At 42.6% G+C, this 17,086-nt stretch overlaps 1 protein-coding gene across 6 annotated transcripts in view; it reads right to left on the bottom strand.

Annotated features, from left to right (window-relative positions):
* The window catches only part of USP40 (ubiquitin specific peptidase 40), a 51,490-nt gene that overhangs the window by 17,828 nt on the left and 16,576 nt on the right, over window positions 1-17,086 (bottom strand). For all 6 annotated transcript variants that reach the window (XM_079976142.1, XM_079976139.1, XM_079976143.1 and 3 more), the window contains 7 exons: window positions 16,586-16,757; window positions 16,219-16,303; window positions 12,869-12,939; window positions 11,539-11,858; window positions 3,545-3,671; window positions 2,327-2,384; window positions 854-907 (listed from right to left, as the gene is read on the bottom strand). In XM_079976142.1, coding sequence (XP_079832268.1) covers window positions 854-907; window positions 2,327-2,384; window positions 3,545-3,671; window positions 11,539-11,858; window positions 12,869-12,939; window positions 16,219-16,303; window positions 16,586-16,757 — 887 coding nt within the window. The remainder of the gene's footprint in view (window positions 1-853; window positions 908-2,326; window positions 2,385-3,544; window positions 3,672-11,538; window positions 11,859-12,868; window positions 12,940-16,218; window positions 16,304-16,585; window positions 16,758-17,086) is intronic.

Genomic DNA, 17,086 nt, shown 5'->3' with positions numbered 1-17,086 from the left:
CCCGGCTTCTGTTCTTATGCTTAGTCTCCTGGCTTCAGTAAAAAACAACACTAATCCCCTCTTTCTTACCCAGTGCCATGTGGGGGTGGGTAGTCTTTATTCCTTTGCAAATGTTAAAAGTTTAAAAATCAAAACACCCTTTCTCCTATTTACCAACAAGAATAAACTAATGTCTATGTAGCTTGACAAAGTGAAGGGAAGTGCAAGGGGTTGGCCTAGATGGCCCCTGGGGTCCCTTCCAACTATACAATTCTATGATATAATATGCAATGCAACCATAAGGGGGAATCTACACACATATAAACTGTTCTGAAAATGCTTTTTTTAACAGCATTTTTAAAAAATACATTGAATTTTCCATAAGGCTCACCATCATCATCTAGTGTCACACTGTATATTGTACCCAAAACACACTTTAAACCATGGGTAGGCAAACTAAGGCCCGGGGGCCGGATCCGGCCCAATTGCCTTCTAAATCCAGCCCGCGGACAGACTGGGAATCAGCGTGTTTTTACATGAGTAGAATGTGTCCTTTTATTTAAAATGCATCTCTGTGTTATTTGTGGGGCATAGGAATTCGTTCATCCCCCCCCCCAAAAAAAAATATAGTCCAGCCCCCCACAAGGTCTGAGGGACAGTGGACTGGCCCCCAGCTGAAAAAGTCTGCTGACCCCTACTTTAAACTTTTTATTTGCTGCTGTATAGCTGAATCTGATGTCTAATTTTAAAAAGCTGCAAATAACTTTGGTTGCCTGATCATAAACCCTACTTCTTCTGTTTAAAAAAACGATAGCACAACCACAAACATACAGCTGCATTAAGCTGTATTTGGAGGACTGATATGTGAGCTTACCTGGACAAAGAAGTTTTCCATTTCTGCTAATGGGCCTGAGACAGCTATTGTTAACTGCAGCATGGAAAAAGAGAATAAAGATGGAATCAATACAAATCTATGAAGTTTCATTTGCCTGAATTTTTATTCACCTCATTAATAGAAAGACAATTTAATTGAATGGCCAATTGCTCCTCCAGGTTGGAATGCAGAATGTTGTTGTTGTTGTTTAGTCGTGTACGACTCTTTGTGACCCCCTGGACCAGAGCACGCTAGGCACTCCTGTCTTCCACTGCCTCCCGCAGTTTGGTCAAACTCATGCTGGTAGCTTTGAGAACACTGTCCCACCATCTCGTCCTCTGTCGTCCCCTTCTCCTTGTGCCCTCAACCTTTCTCAACATCAGGGTCTTAGTATCACAGAATTGTAGAGTTGGAAAGGGCCACAAGGGTTATCTAGTCCAACTACTTGCAATGTAGGAATCTTTTTGCCCAGTGTGGGGCTCAAACCCACAACCTACAGATTAAGAATCTCATGCTCTACTGACTGAGCTATCCCTTCCAAGCCAGAGTTTCTGCTCATTTATATGCGTATCAAAATAGAGAAACAAATTTCACACAATGAGATTAAATTAATTTGAGATTAGAAACATTTACAAAAATAGATACATGTGATGTTCAAGGACATGTGTAAACATTTCCAGAAAATGAACTGTGTGGTTGGGGCAAATTGTCTTATTTTTAGAATGATTATAATGTTCAGTCTTTGAAACACAACTTATGTGCATTTAACTCATGCGCACTCAGCTTTATGTTTGTGGCAAAAATATAAATGGAAAGGGGGCAGGGTTCTGGGAAAGATGACTTTGGCAATCCCACCTGCCACTGAATCCAATGAGTTTTGTCTCTCTGTGATTTTGGCCTTAGATGTGATCCTCAGAATGTAACCCGTGTATGTTGTGGACTTACTGTAGTAGAAAGTGTTTGATCCCTCTACCTTAATCACACAGGTGCTCTCATGCCTGTATGCATTTACTATTTCTATTTTTAAATATTACTATTTACTATTATATGCAATTACTATTTCTTCTGTCCATACTAAACATCTTCCCTTGATAGCTTTTGTATGTACACAAATACATTTTGTTAGCAGTTTCTGTTAGAACTGATAGAAACCCACATGCCTATTGTTTTATCTACGATTTAAACAAAAGAATATATGGGTTGGATTAGCATGTCCCATGCATATAATTCTGTTCCCAAGGTTGCTCCTGCTGGAGGAAGTGCAGTTCAGAGTGAATGGAGGCTGTTTTCACCTACTCATCCTTCCTCCTGCAGCCGCCTATATCCTCTTAAAAGCTGCCACAGAGGTAAGGAAGAAATGGAGGAAAATTCCTCCAGTAGCAGCTTTTGTTGGATCTGATACCACTTGATATCTTCAACACCAACTCTGAAATAACCAACTGAACAAAATTAAATTTTGTAAAACTATTTTACCTAGCTCCTTGTCCAACTGCATTTCTTCTATTGCTTTAATCCTGATGTCTGCCATCACCTAAAACAAAAACCATTAATTAAATGCAAATGTGATTCAGCAAAGGAATGCAGATTTCATAAATGTTTATGTTTTAGTACTTAGCCCCCTTAACAGCTGATGGCTGAAACATTTTTATTAGCAACCAAAAATTTCATTTTACTGCATTTCTTTTACGCCTATAAAACCTTGTATATTTTCAGATGAATAAGCTGGAGAGGAAAAACCTTATATAGAAAAGTCAGTAAGGTATGTTGACTATGAATATAGACTTAAATGTATTATTGAGCCATAAAATGCAGCTATTTGCATTTTAAAAGAATCTCCCCAACTTGCAACAATTATGTTTCTCCATAACCTAATGAGCTATTACTAAAACATTTTTAACTTCCTTGACACAAAAAGTGTATAATATGGAACTTGTTTATTTTAATTGCATTTCATTCTTTTTTTTGTAACAGACTACTTCCTACATCACATTTCCCAACTTGTGTTCTTAAGATGCATGCAGGTAAAGGACAAGATGTCCAGTAACACATGTATTGGAATTATGCAAGGAGTCAGCTGCAAATACCAAACATATGTGCCCAAGTACAAACAGTAAATACATAAATACTTCAGGTTGTATGAAACTAAGCAGCACAAAGTGCTAGCACAATGCGGTTTCCCCCTTCCTTCCCTTGTGTGTGCCCCTGCATCATCCCCTGAACTGCTCCAGAGGGTGGAGGAAACCCCACAGCAGATTTAGGGGGTGCACAGGGAGGAGAGGGGGTGACTGCTCCGCCGTGCAAGGAGAAATTCTTGTGCTGATGTACTATCTGCTTAACACTGTACTGAGTGCAACCCATTTATTGAAGACAAGCAAAGCTATTTAAATGTATATCTACCATATGTGTTTAGCACTTTAAACGTGTGTTTCTGTGCCCTAGTTTAAAAAGCAATGTGTGAATCAGTCCTCACATTCTCAGCTGACACTAGGGGTGTTACAAATATATGCACATCTTCCTACTTTCCTATAAGCATCTAAAACACAAGCAGGCAAAAGTAACAAGGTAAACAGCTTTCTGGACTTGGACAATTTGGGAAGCAAAACAAAGTAGATGAGCTGAATTGAATGGAAGGAAATGAATCAGTGGAGATGAAATCTCTCAGAGCCGTGCAATCACAGTTGCTTTACTTACTGTTTCAATAGTTGCAGTAATTTTAACTTGTATCTCTTCAGCCTCCAATCTACAGAAATTTTTTACTTGTAACCAGCTGATATCATGCGTAAAAGCAGTCAAATTGCCGCCTGCCACATTCACCATGCTGCAAACAACACATGCTTAGAATGCATAATTGTGCACCACATGTAAGACAAAATGCAGGGAAATGAATTCTAAACAATGGTACTAATCTAAGCAACTAAATGACCCAGCAAGGTAGGGTCTCGTTCTTATGTAATAAACTAATATTGCAAATATCAGTCACAGCACAACCCCAATCCCCCATTGTCATCAAGGAGACACTGTGGTAGGCAGTACTAGACATGCAAGTGTCAGAAGTCACAACACCAGGTGGTAAATTTGATTTTAGTCAGTATCATGTGCCTACTAGATTTCTTGTTCTTTATCCTTCTCCTCTTTTGGTTATTTATTAATTATTCAAACACTGCAATGAATATGTATGGCACACTTCTAAGTTAAGTAATCTTAGTGCCTTAATGTCTGCTCCAAGCAGATTTCAACCTAGAGTTTAGCCCAAAGAAAAAATATAACCAGCTGCATATCAAGATGAATGCAGTTGCACATACATATACTTAGTGCAAATCCGTTCAAACCCTTCAACCCATGGGCTACAGATCCCTTAGAATTCTGGGTCCAAAGGGTTTGGGGGCTTTTGACTGCTTGGAAAGTATGGTGCAGAGCAATCATCTTTTGAAATCAGCGAGACTTTCAAAAGCAGTTTTTGATACGGCATAGTGAACCTGCAGAAGCTCTGGACCCCATCCATGGTAGCTGTGGTTTAAATCTGCTGGTGGGGATTTTTAGCCATATTGCTGCTGATTGAGCCAACTGCGTAACTAACAACAACACTAGTTTTGGATAATCTGATGGACTGCTATACCTCAAGATGCAATGCTGGCATTTTTATGGCCAGCTCAGACCACAGCTGATAAAACACTTCAACGTTGTCTATATGTTAATTTCCTATACTGGAACATCCACCCATATATTTCTTAAAGTATGCCCTATGAATCCTATTCCCACAGAAATCCTTCAGGTGCCTTAAAATTCCAGTTTGACTGCACATAATCCAGGACCTAGATCCAGTCAAAGCCTGCTGACATCATGTATATGGGTACTACTGTGAATGGGGCCAACACAGAATCTCTAACAAAGTACACTGGAAATATGCATTCCCACATCAACAGAAATGAAACTATACAAAAAGACACACGAACTCTGTATATTGGTGGGTTTAGGTAATAAATGTGGGAATGAAACTAATTAAATTTAGGGTCTCTCACAGAAGTGGATCTATAGAAAGAGACAGAAAAGAAGGCGGCGGTGTAATTTAGGCATCTTGAAAAAGAGCTGCAGCACAAAAGGATTAGAAGGAAATGTTGAAAAGGAAAGCAGATTCTGAAATACACATCCCAGTCACATTCAGAATTACCGTATTTTTCCTTCTATAACACACAGATTTTTTCTCCTAAAAAGGAAGGGGAAATGTCTGTGCGTGTTATTGAGCAAATGTGTGGTCCCTGGAGCCAAATGGCGCGAGGGGAGGCAAAAAAAATCAGGCAAAAATCAAATCGCGTGTCTCGGTAAAGGGAAACCTGAAAAGAGGAAGCGGTTGCTTTCCTGCATTCTGCCTCAGGGTCTTACTGCCCACCCACCTCTGTTTCCTTGCTGTGTTTGCTCAAACGGAACCAAGAGCAGGGAAAGCCCCTCCCCTCCAGGCAAGCAGAGGGGAAAGCAGAGTGTCGTCTTTGTGCTCCGTGCTGCTGAAAACATGCAGGAGGGAGGGAGGGAGGGAGGGAGGGAGGGAGGGAGGGAGGGAGGGAGAGAGAGAGAGCGCGAGCTGGCTGGCTTGGGTGGGTAGGTGAGGGAAAACTTTTGCCTTCCTTTCCTCCCTCCCGTTATACCCCTCTCCTGCATTCTTAGCCAGCTGCTTCTCTGCACACCCCTCTTGTGCTCCTTGTCCGTTCTGTGTTTTTCCTTCCCTCCCCACTTAAAATGTGGTTAAAAAGCATGGATCCACATGGATCCTCAGGATCTTTGCATTGGGTCACCCCAAATTCACCATCAGATCACATAGCATGTCCATGGCTACAGCCTGCCCCCCAAAACCACGCACCCACTGTTGCCTGGGGCTGCAATGGTGCAAAAATGTGGTTAAAAAGCATGGATCCACATGGATCCTCAGGATCTTTGCATTGGGTCAGCCCAAATTCGCCATCAGATCACATAGCATGTCCATGGCTACAGCCTGCCCCCAAAAAATCACGCACCCACTGTTTGTGAACGATCTGTGATAAGATCTTAATTGGCACTGGCTGGCTAATTACTTTATGGCCCCAATTAGCCCCAGTATAATGTGGTCCGGCACGCTTCCCAGCTCAGCCAAGCTGCGCAGACCTTCTTCTCTCCGGTTTCGCCTTACAGAGTAGAAACACAGCGGATCAACTGTTGCAGTCTGCTTCAGATCCAAACAAACACACCAAGCACCTGTATGTGTCCAAATTCATCAGTTCTTTATTGCAGCAAATATTTACAGCTCAGCATTTCTCAGATTCTCCTGGACTGCTAGCATTCATGGCGTCCGTCTCTCTCAGAGACCAAGAGAGAACAACAAGTAGAGCTCCTCCCTCCTTCCAAACGTCAGAAGAATGGGAGGCACACTCAGAACAAAATTAACCCAGTAAGTTCTGAATCCCAACACCCCCTCTTGCCTCCATTCCTGAGGTGATTTGTGGATGTACCTTTGCAGACCTCTGTGAGATCAATCCCTTCCCCAATGCCTTGCGCCCTCTCCTGGCGTTCCTGTCAGGCATCTGTGGAACATCCTCACAACTCTCAGATTCGCACTGTGCGAAACTTACCCACGCACCTGTGGCCTGATACCTTTCAGGTGGAATTCCCTTCGTTGTGCGACTGGACCGCCTGGGCACAAACTCAGGCACTTCCTCTGACTCACTGTGGTCAGCAGGTGTGTCCTCTGCACCCTGGGATTCCCCCTCTGACTTAACACGTCTTCGAACCCTTGGAATTACCCTCACAGGAGAACTAGGCTCACTCTTGGGTTCCCTTTTTACAACTTGCGGAGATGCCCCATCCTGCTCCTGACTTTGGTCAGTGAGCTGATCGTCATCAGCAGACTCAGCCCCTGGCTCTCCTTCCTCCTCATCAGAACCTTCCTGCTCTGAATCAGAAAGACATTCTGAAAGAATATCGCGTCTGGCAGGGGTCTTTGACCTTTCCTCCTGCTTACAGAACTCAGCGTGTTTACTGATCAGCAGCTTACTCTGATCACCTGACGGGTACGCAAACCTCCATGCACGAGCCGTTGGCTCATACCCACAGAAGATCATTTTCTGGAACTTGGGTTCACCTGGCCCTCGCAAAGCTTCAGGCACTGGCAGCAAGGCCGTTGATCCGAACTCACGGAGGAAGTGTACCTGCGGTTTCCTCCCGTGAAGCATGAAAAACGGTGTGTCTCCTACCACTGAATTGTAGGACCGATTCCAGGTGAAGCTCACATATTTAACTGCCTCCATCCAAAACTTTGGAGATAACCCAGAATCTGACAGCATCACCTGTGCAGCCTTAACCAGAGCCTCACTTCTTAGCTCTGCCACCCCCCTCTGTTGAGGAGAAGTCACTGTGTGACTTATCCCTTTCTTGTGAAAGAACTTCTGCAAAGCAGACCCAGTAAACTGTGAACCTCTGTCACTAGCAATTTCCCGCACCTTCGTGGAGAACCTTAGTTCCACCTCCTCAATCCAACGTCTAATCAGCTGTGCTGCATCTTCCTTGGATTTGAGACCATGTGTCCAGGTGTTCTGCGAAAAATCATCCTGCAGCGTCAGCAGAAACCTGGCCCCTCCCAAACTTGGTTCCTTCCTTGGATCCAACAGATCTATGTGCACAAGATCAAAAGGTTTTGTGGTTACCCTCTCCACCCTGGGGTAACTGCACCCTCTTACCTTTGCCTGTCTGCAAGCCTGACAATCTAGGACTCTTGCATTCCTCAATTCTACAGCCTTTGGAAACCTCAGGTAGCACCTGTAGTTCTTCAAGACAAGCATGAGCTGTCTTCTTATGCCACGCACAAGAACATGAAACATGAGTGGGAACTGTAGCACGCAGGGCTTGTGCTTTCTCAACCTTCCCCTCACCCTCCAGAGACGTTTTAAGAATGAAGAGATCATTCTGCCCCTTTGCAACTCTGACCAGTTGCTTCCCTCCTTTGGAGATTGTACAAACATCGTGTTCAAAGCAAACCTTAAACCCCTTTTTCAACAAATAAGGTACAGATAAAATACAGTGTTGCACTCCTGGCACAATGCAAACTTCCATCTGCTCCTGCAAAACAGAAAAAAATACATTTGCAATATTAGTCACATTTTTCTTTTCCCCACTTGCAAACTGAACAGTTTTCCCAGCCGGAATTGCCGTGCAATTCCACATCTCGACTGCAGGGGTCTCTGGAATCAGGTTGCAGTTAGCTGCTGAGTCGATTACAAAGCATAAATCAGTGTGTCTCTCAGAGCTGTCCTCAAACAAAGCCATACTGGCAACAAACGTCCCGCTGCCCCCTCTCTTTGGGCTTCTGCAGCAGTTCTGTCTGGTTGTCTTAGCAACCAACTCCCCCTTGCTCAGGACCTTGGCAGCTTCCGTAGAAGTAGCCTCCTCCGTTGCCTTGGAGACCGGACTGGTCTCTGCGTTCCCACACAACTCTTTAGGCCTTATCTTCACTTTGTCCAGGTGGCCGACCTTGAAGCGTCTAGCTCCTCTCCGCAGCCTTCCAGACTTTGGCTGACGACGACGACGATCCCCAGTGGAAAAATACTGCCCAGGGCTCCTTTCAGCTGGCCTGGCCCCCCTTCTTCCGGAAGAGCACTCTGTGCCAGCCCTGCCCTCGCTGAAACTGAGTTTCACTTCAGCACTCACAGTGGAAAACTTTTGAAACTTGCCTTTGGAATTCTCAGCCCCCCCGACTTGCACCTCAGGGACTGGGGCTACAGCCATCTCCGGGCTCTTCATGACTTGCCCAGGGCCCTGGCCTCCTGCTGAAGTTTCACACAAACTTCTCAGCACCTCCCAGGCAGCCCTTGCTGACTTTACGCCCTCCAAACTGGGCAAAAACGATGCGTGTACACATGCTTTCAGCATAGCAAGCTCTCTTTGCATTCTCTGCTGGCTATCTTCAGGCAACGCAGCCTCAAAGCCTGTAATGTCTGTCCCTTCAAGACCTGGATTCAGGGGACGTGGCTCTTTCTGGCTTACATCCCAAAGCCCAGCCACCAGAAACCAACCCCTTACTCTTCTGGACCAGGTTGCCCAACTTCTTAAAGTGAGCTTTTCAAGCGGAACGTCCTCAAGGACCTGGCTGTCTGCCATTCTCTCCTCTTCCCCGGGGCCCCAGCTGCTACTCACGTAAAACCAGTCAGCCCTCCGGCACCCGATTCTTCAGCTGCTTTCCCAGCTCTCAGCTCTCAGCATCAGGCAAAACACAGAACGCAGACCTCCGCTTCGTCTAGCGTCCTCCCAGCTCTTCAAAGCTGACTTCAAAGCAGACTTCAAAGCTCACCGGCAGACTCTCAGCAACAGTTTTATTAGCGCTAATTAGGTCTCCCATAACCTGGGAACGATCTGTGATAAGATCTTAATTGGCACTGGCTGGCTAATTACTTTATGGCCCCAATTAGCCCCAGTATAATGTGGTCCGGCACGCTTCCCAGCTCAGCCAAGCTGCGCAGACCTTCTTCTCTCCGGTTTCGCCTTACAGAGTAGAAACACAGCGGATCAACTGTTGCAGTCTGCTTCAGATCCAAACAAACACACCAAGCACCTGTATGTGTCCAAATTCATCAGTTCTTTATTGCAGCAAATATTTACAGCTCAGCATTTCTCAGATTCTCCTGGACTGCTAGCATTCATGGCGTCCGTCTCTCTCAGAGACCAAGAGAGAACAACAAGTAGAGCTCCTCCCTCCTTCCAAACGTCAGAAGAATGGGAGGCACACTCAGAACAAAATTAACCCAGTAAGTTCTGAATCCCAACACTGTTGCCTGGGGCTGCAATGGTGCAAAAATGTGGTTAAAAAGCATGGATCCACATGGATCCTCAGGATCTTTGCATTGGGTCAGCCCAAATTCGCCATCAGATCACATAGCATGTCCATGGCTACAGCCTGCCCCCCCCCAAATCACACACCCACTGTTGCCTGGGGCTGCAATGGTGCAAAAACGTGGTTACAAAACATGGATCCACATGGATCCTCAGGATCTTTGCATTGGGTCAGCCCAAATTCACCATCAGAGCACATAGCATGTCCATGGCTACAGCCTGCCCCCCCAAAATCACGCACCCACTGTTGCCTGGGGCTGCAATGGTGCAAAAACGTGGTTACAAAGCATGGATCCACAGGGATTCTCAGGATTTTTGCATTGGGTCACCCCAAATTCACCATCAGATCACATGTCTGTGGCCACAGCATGAAGCACAAAAATGATACATCCACTGTTTCATTCAGAATGTTTTTTCCCTTGTTTTCCTCCTCTAAAAACGATGTGCGTGTTATGGTCAGGTGCGTGTTATAGAGCGAAAAATACGGTATTTACCGTGATAAATCTTTTTCATACAAAACTTCTCAGCTGGCATGACTTTTAGCAAATACTCTTAAATAGAGAACAAATCTCTTGCCTACATGTTCTTTGCCCTAAATCGTGTAAGATAGGAAGGAAAGAAAAGGGGCTCCACTGAGCTTCACACCAGGCTGCAGCTACAGACTGATGGACCTTGCTCAATATATTTATGCTTCTGGTTGCAAAAACATTGTTACCAGCTGTGAGTCCTTGAGATTGTGGAAAGAGGTGGTGGTAGGACAACAGAATCCCACTTGAATTATATCAAAGATGTTTATAAAGTGGTAGCATGTGCAAAAAAAAAAAAAAAAGCATTACAGAATTCCTGTTCATGGTCCCTGGTAACCTGGATTAGGTGCCTTGCAGAACTGTTCAGGGCACATGGGGTGAGGGGGAGGCGAGAAAAAACTGGGTTGAAATATTTCATTTCTCACTCTTCTGAGACAACCTGTCACTGTCAGCTTGAACCTGAATGCCTTAGCAGGATGGAGCAAGACATTTCTAGAGAAGAAGAAAGGAAAAAAGTGTCCTCTCCCACTGCTGAAGCCTCCTTGTGCAAGGCACAGCCCCCAACCCTAACAGCCTCTTCAGGGCTCCTCCACCCCTTGTGGGCCATTTTGACAAGTGGGTGGGGTGCCTACCTGTCAATCACCTGGTGCCACCATGGCTTCAGGTGGCCAATCTTCAAAGGAAAGAATTGGGACGGCATTTTATGTGCACCCTAATTTTTTCCTTTCTTCCTTTGCAGTCTGACTTAAACTCCAGTCAGGCTGCAAAGGAACATCCCTATCAAAATGGGGATTGCAGGTATCACCAACAAATCCCTACAAACCTTGCTTCTGGCAGGGATTGGCTGCACTTGGGAATTTTGATCAGGAGCTCCCAAGTGGAACCAGTCCCAGTACGGCTTGCATTTGGTGCCAAATTTAAAACGCACCAATAACAAACCCAGTTTGCCAAGAAACTATAGGAAGTTTCTTTGCCGTCACATCAACACCTGTCCCACACTTAATGTTACATATTAGGTAAAATATAGGGCAGGTGGGTGTGGCTTAGGGAAAACTGCCTCACAGGAAAATTAGGACCTCTGCTGAGTCTCACTTGGATCACACTCAAGAGACACCTGTATGAGTGGGCCCTGAGATGGCCATTTCCCATTCTTTCCTCATAAACTGCCCTCAATACTGCATGGGTCCTAGAGGTTTTTTTAAATCACCAAACACATAACTGGCTTGTCATATAGCTTTCCACAACTGAATTACACAATGAAACATAAAAGGAGAATAAACACTTAATCTCAATTCAATTCACAAGATTTACCTTTGGTCATGGCTGTCTAAAACTAGGATTGAGCTTCCATTCTTGAGCCCAATATTTCTGAGCGTCTGTTTCATATCTTCTTCAGGAATGACTTTCCAGTTTTCAGAGTCTTTCTCAGACCCTGAATGGTTCTTTAAGACAATCCCTTCGGGGGACATTAAAGCATCACAAATAGCTCTCAGGTTTGAACTACATGGAAATACATGCTGGGATTCCATAAATTGCTGTCCCACTCGTCCTTCGTTATGTCCAGCTAAACGAAGAACGTTTATAAGAACAGGTTCATGGTCAATGCCAGTCAGAACTTCCACTCCATCAACCTATAGAAACAAAGCAGAATTATTTGAGCACAGATAATGAGCTGAGAGAACATTTAGTTAATGCTTCAAGTGCAGGTTTCTGTAAAACCATGATCTTCCTTGTATGCCACAAGCAGTATACTTTGAGCAATATCCTTAATTAATACTCAAAAATTTGTTAAGGTGTAATAAAATGTGAATGCTTCAATCAGGGAGTTGGCAAGCCTCTGTGCTGAAATATTTAATTGATTTCAAAGGCAGGTAATTTTACTGTATTCTTATTAAATCACTGTACGTTCATAGAACATACAAAGTAGTAAATCATTCAAGTCAGATTTTAGAATCATAAAATTGTAGAGTTGGAAAGGAGCCCAAGAGTCATTTAGTCCAACCCCCTGCAAAGCAGGAATCTTAACTAAAGCATCCAAATAGATGTTAGTATCCATTCATATGCAGCTATTCAGAAGGGGGTGAAATGCCTCTAGGTAACTGACAGGTAAAAACATAATACATTATCACACCACAAATGTTTAAAATGCATAGCATGAACACCCAACAACAAAGCCCATTTCAACCACAAATCAAAAAAACACACAGAATGCTCATAAAAAATGCATTTGGCCACTAGATGAGAAAAAGTGTTAGTTATACAATAGTAAAATTGCCGGGAGGGGGGGGGGAACAACAGGGTTGATAGGGATATCCAGTTGTGTGTGCTTGCGCCCTTGTGTAGGAAACTATTGTGGCTATCATTTAATTTTTGAGCTTTGTCAAAATTGAAATAATATGCACACAGTTGGCACAGGTAAGCAAACTCCTAACAAGAAAAGCAAATGACACAAGAATGATAGCAGAACAACAAGATCCTGCCACAAGGAAATGAAACCAATGTTTCTTCTAGGCATAAACAGACTCTAGCCATTAATTAAGATATGGCATGCAATTCAACAAATAATAAGCTTTAAAGTGAAAATAAACTTTAAAAACAACAAAATGTGTTTGTCCCATTCACAAGGTAGATAGTCTTGTACCTCTTTTCCATTCCACACAAATATATTGGCTCCATCAGAAAGTCCAATGCCACTCAACGTAGAATCATCCCCTAACAAACAAAATAGTTTTTTAACTCCAAAAAGACACACTGAAAAGTAAAAAGGCCCTTTAAAATTATATAAGCCAATTATGTCTAAAGAATCTCCAACAACATTTGACTTCGTTTCACTGTAAAGTGTAACTTTATTAGCTAAATGCTTTCTCCTTCTGAAACGGAGGAAACCCCCAAACTATGCAGCCCAAAAGCCAATTTACAGCATTAAGTTAATTAATCTGTATTCTTTAGTTAGGCTTGTTCTAAGTTATTTATTGTGAAAGAATTTGTATCTTTTTGCCAGTCTAATACTTCTGCCACATAGGAAAGAAATAGTAGGACCATCCAAAATTTACTAGTAAACAAGACAAAGGACAAATCTACGGTATTTTTCATCAGCACCACACAAGAATCTTTGAAAATGTATTTCCTTGATGTGTTTCATGTATGTTTATGTTGTTGTTGACATACGTCTGTCTCAAGAGACAGTATGGAGAATTGCGCCTTTGGGGATGAAGTCAAACTGTTGGAAGGTTGCAACAGGATCACATATATAAAAAAACCTACTGCTTGTATGCCTTTCCACCTGCAACTATGTAGCTGATCCAGATGCAGCAATGGGGTAAGAGAGCTTTGTGGCAACACTTACGTCAAGTGTAACCACTTAACCTGCCCAGGAAACATTATGCCCAGAAGTATTTGCCAATGTGAAGTACAGTGATATAAAAATTATTTAAATTTGCTTCTGAAATGTCTGTGTTAAAATTTATTATTTTACAAGTCTGAATAGTAGGAATGCCACCTTTCTCCCAGGGCCTGTAAGACAGAGTTGTTCCGCCTGGCCTTCGGCTTGGAGCCAATTTGATTCCCTCCCTCCCTCTCTTTCCCCCCCCAATAATATTTATTCAAATTTTAAGAATTACAAAGAAAAAAAGAGAAAAAAGAAAAGTAAAAAAACAGAAAAAATACAAACAATAAAAAAAACCAGATCAAACCTTTACATAGCTTTCTTTCCTTTGCTTATTTCCTTGACCTCCTCACGCCTCCCGTTTTTGTATTCTAAATCAATTTGTTATTTCAGCAAATCCTTCCAACCTTGTTTTTATCTTAATAATTTATCTTAGTTTTACATTCTCTCTTTCACCAATTCATTTTTACTTAATCCTTTATGTCATTTCTGCTAAAACCACATAATTTTCTTTTCCCAACATCTTTGTAGCAATCCTTAATTTTACAATATTTTTGAAGATAAACTTTAAATTTTTTCCAATCTTCTTCTACCAACTCCCTCCTTCCCTCTCTTTCTTTTTTCTTTTCCTTCTCCTCCTGCGATGAGGCTACATTTTAATATTTTAATGTTCCATTATTTTAATGTTGTATTTTATTTTTGTTTTTAAGTTGTAATCATTCATCTTGTTTTTATTATTGCTTGTAAGCCGCTCTGAGCCCGGCCTTGCCTGGGGAGGGCGGGGTATAAATAAAAAAATATTATTATTATTATTATTATTATTATTATTATTATTACTAACAGATCTTTGCTCATCAGCTAATTTCCCCTCTCCAGAGACTTCTACTTCATGTGCATATTCTTTAAGTCTGGATGCCCACAGAAATCACTGCAGATAGGAGCCCCAATCTGCCAAGCATAAGAAGTTTGAGGAAACAGATTTGTGAGCATTTATCTACTCGTACCATATAGGTGCAAAGCTGCATCACAAGGGTATCCTCACATTGTATCTTTGCACAAACTCGATTACTAGATGCAGCAGGATGAATTTAGCCTTATGTAGATCATGTGGCTCCATGCAATGAAATGAGTGCATCTCCATTTGGGGGCTCTTTTTCTGTCACTCACTTCTCCCAATCCCATTCTAAGCAAATTTTAGACTGCCAAGTGAGGGAATCCACATGACTGAATGCTCCTCCAGATCAATAATTGCACATAGAAAAATAGTGAGAGAGAGTAAGTTTAGCTCACCCTCCCTCCCATTATGATACGACGTTTGGAACACCAAAGAATTTTAAAGAAAAACATCCAACCATGTGGTCAGGAACAGCTATTTATGTCAACAAGGCAACATGCCTATGCCTCAAGCCCAGGGGCCAGATGCAGCCTTTTGTGGAGCATGGTGCAACAGGGTAGGGTGGAAGGCAAGGAGGCAGTAGGCTAAGCCAGAGCCAACCACTTCTGGCTTTATTCCCCTCTTATACCCTGCTGAATTCTATGAAGGCAGCACTGAGACTAAGGAGGAGCCAGTGCCATCCTTTGGGCTGGTTCTAAGTAAGGAGGAAACATAGCTGTCAACCTTTCCCTTTTCTTGCGAGGAATCCTACTGAGCCAGTGTGGTGTAGTGGTTAAGAGCGGTAGTCTCGTAATCTGGGGAACCGGGTTCGCGTCTCCGCTCCTCCATCTGCAGCTGCTGGGTGACCTTGGGCCAGTCACACTTCTCTGAAGTCTCTCAGCCCCACTCACCTCACAGAGTGTTTGTTGTGGGGGAGGAAGGGAAAGGAGAATGTGAGCCGCTTTGAGACTCCTTAAAGGGAGTGAAAGGCAGGATATCAAATCCAAACTCTTCTTCTTCTTCTATTCAGAATAAGGGAATTTCCCTTTTAAAAAGGGAAACGTTGACAGCTATGGGAGGAAGGCAAGGGCAGGCTGAGTTTGGTTGGGTAGTGCCCCATTTGCCCTGATGGACCAGTTGCTATTGCCCTTCAGTTTTCTTTCCAGCCCTTGGGACTCTTCATAGGTCACCCCCTCTCTCCCCAGGGCAGGCCAAACCACTCATCAGCCCTGCTGCTCCATGCCTTCCTCAAGCTGTTTTTCCGTAGCTGGAATGCATCCTTGTTCTGCAGATGGGGAAAAGAGGTTGTGTGTGTGTAGAAACCTTCTGGCTTTTGGATGTAATCTACTATATCAAAGGCAAGTCGTGTCCATTGCACCACCCACTTTTGGCTTCTTGCACAAATACCCACTACTGCCACCTGGGCTGAAAAAGGTTCCCCACTATTGCTATGCCTCATTGACTCAATGCTGTGTCAATGGCATGTTTAAAAGAGGAAGGTAATTGCGCATATTAGAAATGTGGCATACATAAAATTTTAATTCTATGGTAACTGATATTAGTGAAGATGTCTACCATAGCAATCAAGATGCTTTTAGATGCATACGTATCTTTGAAGAAAGGATTAACTGGTCACTCCAGCATAATCCAATAAATACGTATAATCTTAAAAGTATTTGGAGTGGGGGATTGTTTTTACAGTTACATGTATGTAATTTTAAAGATATCTTACCTTCAAGTGTTTGGTATATATGCAGTCCAGCTGGAAGAGGCTTTGCAAGGCTGAGAACAAGGTTTCCTTCCCAAAATTCCAACAACTATTCACAAAAAGTGAATATATTTCAGAAATGCAGATATGGCTATGTAAATCATGTTGTTTATAAACAATTCACACAAGTAGCTGCGGCTCTCCTGAAGGATGCCATAGTACTAAATAATTTATAATACATAAGGGTCATCTTACAGTAATCCACTCTACAAGTTACTAAAGTACATATCAAAGTATGTAGGCAAACAATCTTGCTTGTTCTACAAGCCTATTATTACTAAAGAAACTTAAACTCGGTGAAAGTTTGGGGAAATAGAATAACAGCAAATACCTGAAATACCAATTGCTGAAGTTCTCCCAGTGTTTTTCTCTTATCAATCGTAAGATCTAGAACACTTTCCTTCTGAGAAACTGCTGGGTGCAGAGCTCCATTGTAAAATTTATAGTGAGAAAATATATGGAGATGTAAATCAATATTGTTGTTTGCCAGGTCATATTCTGCCCTTTAAGAAATATTAACAGAAAAGTATGTTCAGTGAAAAATCTGAGCAAAATTGAACAAAAAACTTAATTTTCTTACCAATCATACCTTCAGAAACTTCCCACAGTAAAGACAAGTTCTTTAATTTGTATCTTACTTCATAAAATGTCATTCTAAAAGTCTTATTTATTTTTTACTAATTATGCATGTTGCACTGTGCTGGAATTTTATAAGGAATTTAATATTTTCAAAAAGTGTAATTGATTCTCTGATCAGAGAAGGCTCTCTGATCCAGTGAAGACTTCTGTGATTACAATGGAGAAAGGTAATTTGGTTGATTCCCCATTCCTT

The sequence above is a fragment of the Podarcis cretensis genome, assembly GCF_951804945.1.
Source record: "Podarcis cretensis genome assembly, chromosome: 1".
Classification (NCBI taxonomy): domain Eukaryota; kingdom Metazoa; phylum Chordata; class Lepidosauria; order Squamata; family Lacertidae; genus Podarcis; species Podarcis cretensis.
The sequence above is the reverse complement of the archived record's forward strand: the minus strand, read 5'-3'. Positions and strand labels throughout refer to the sequence as shown.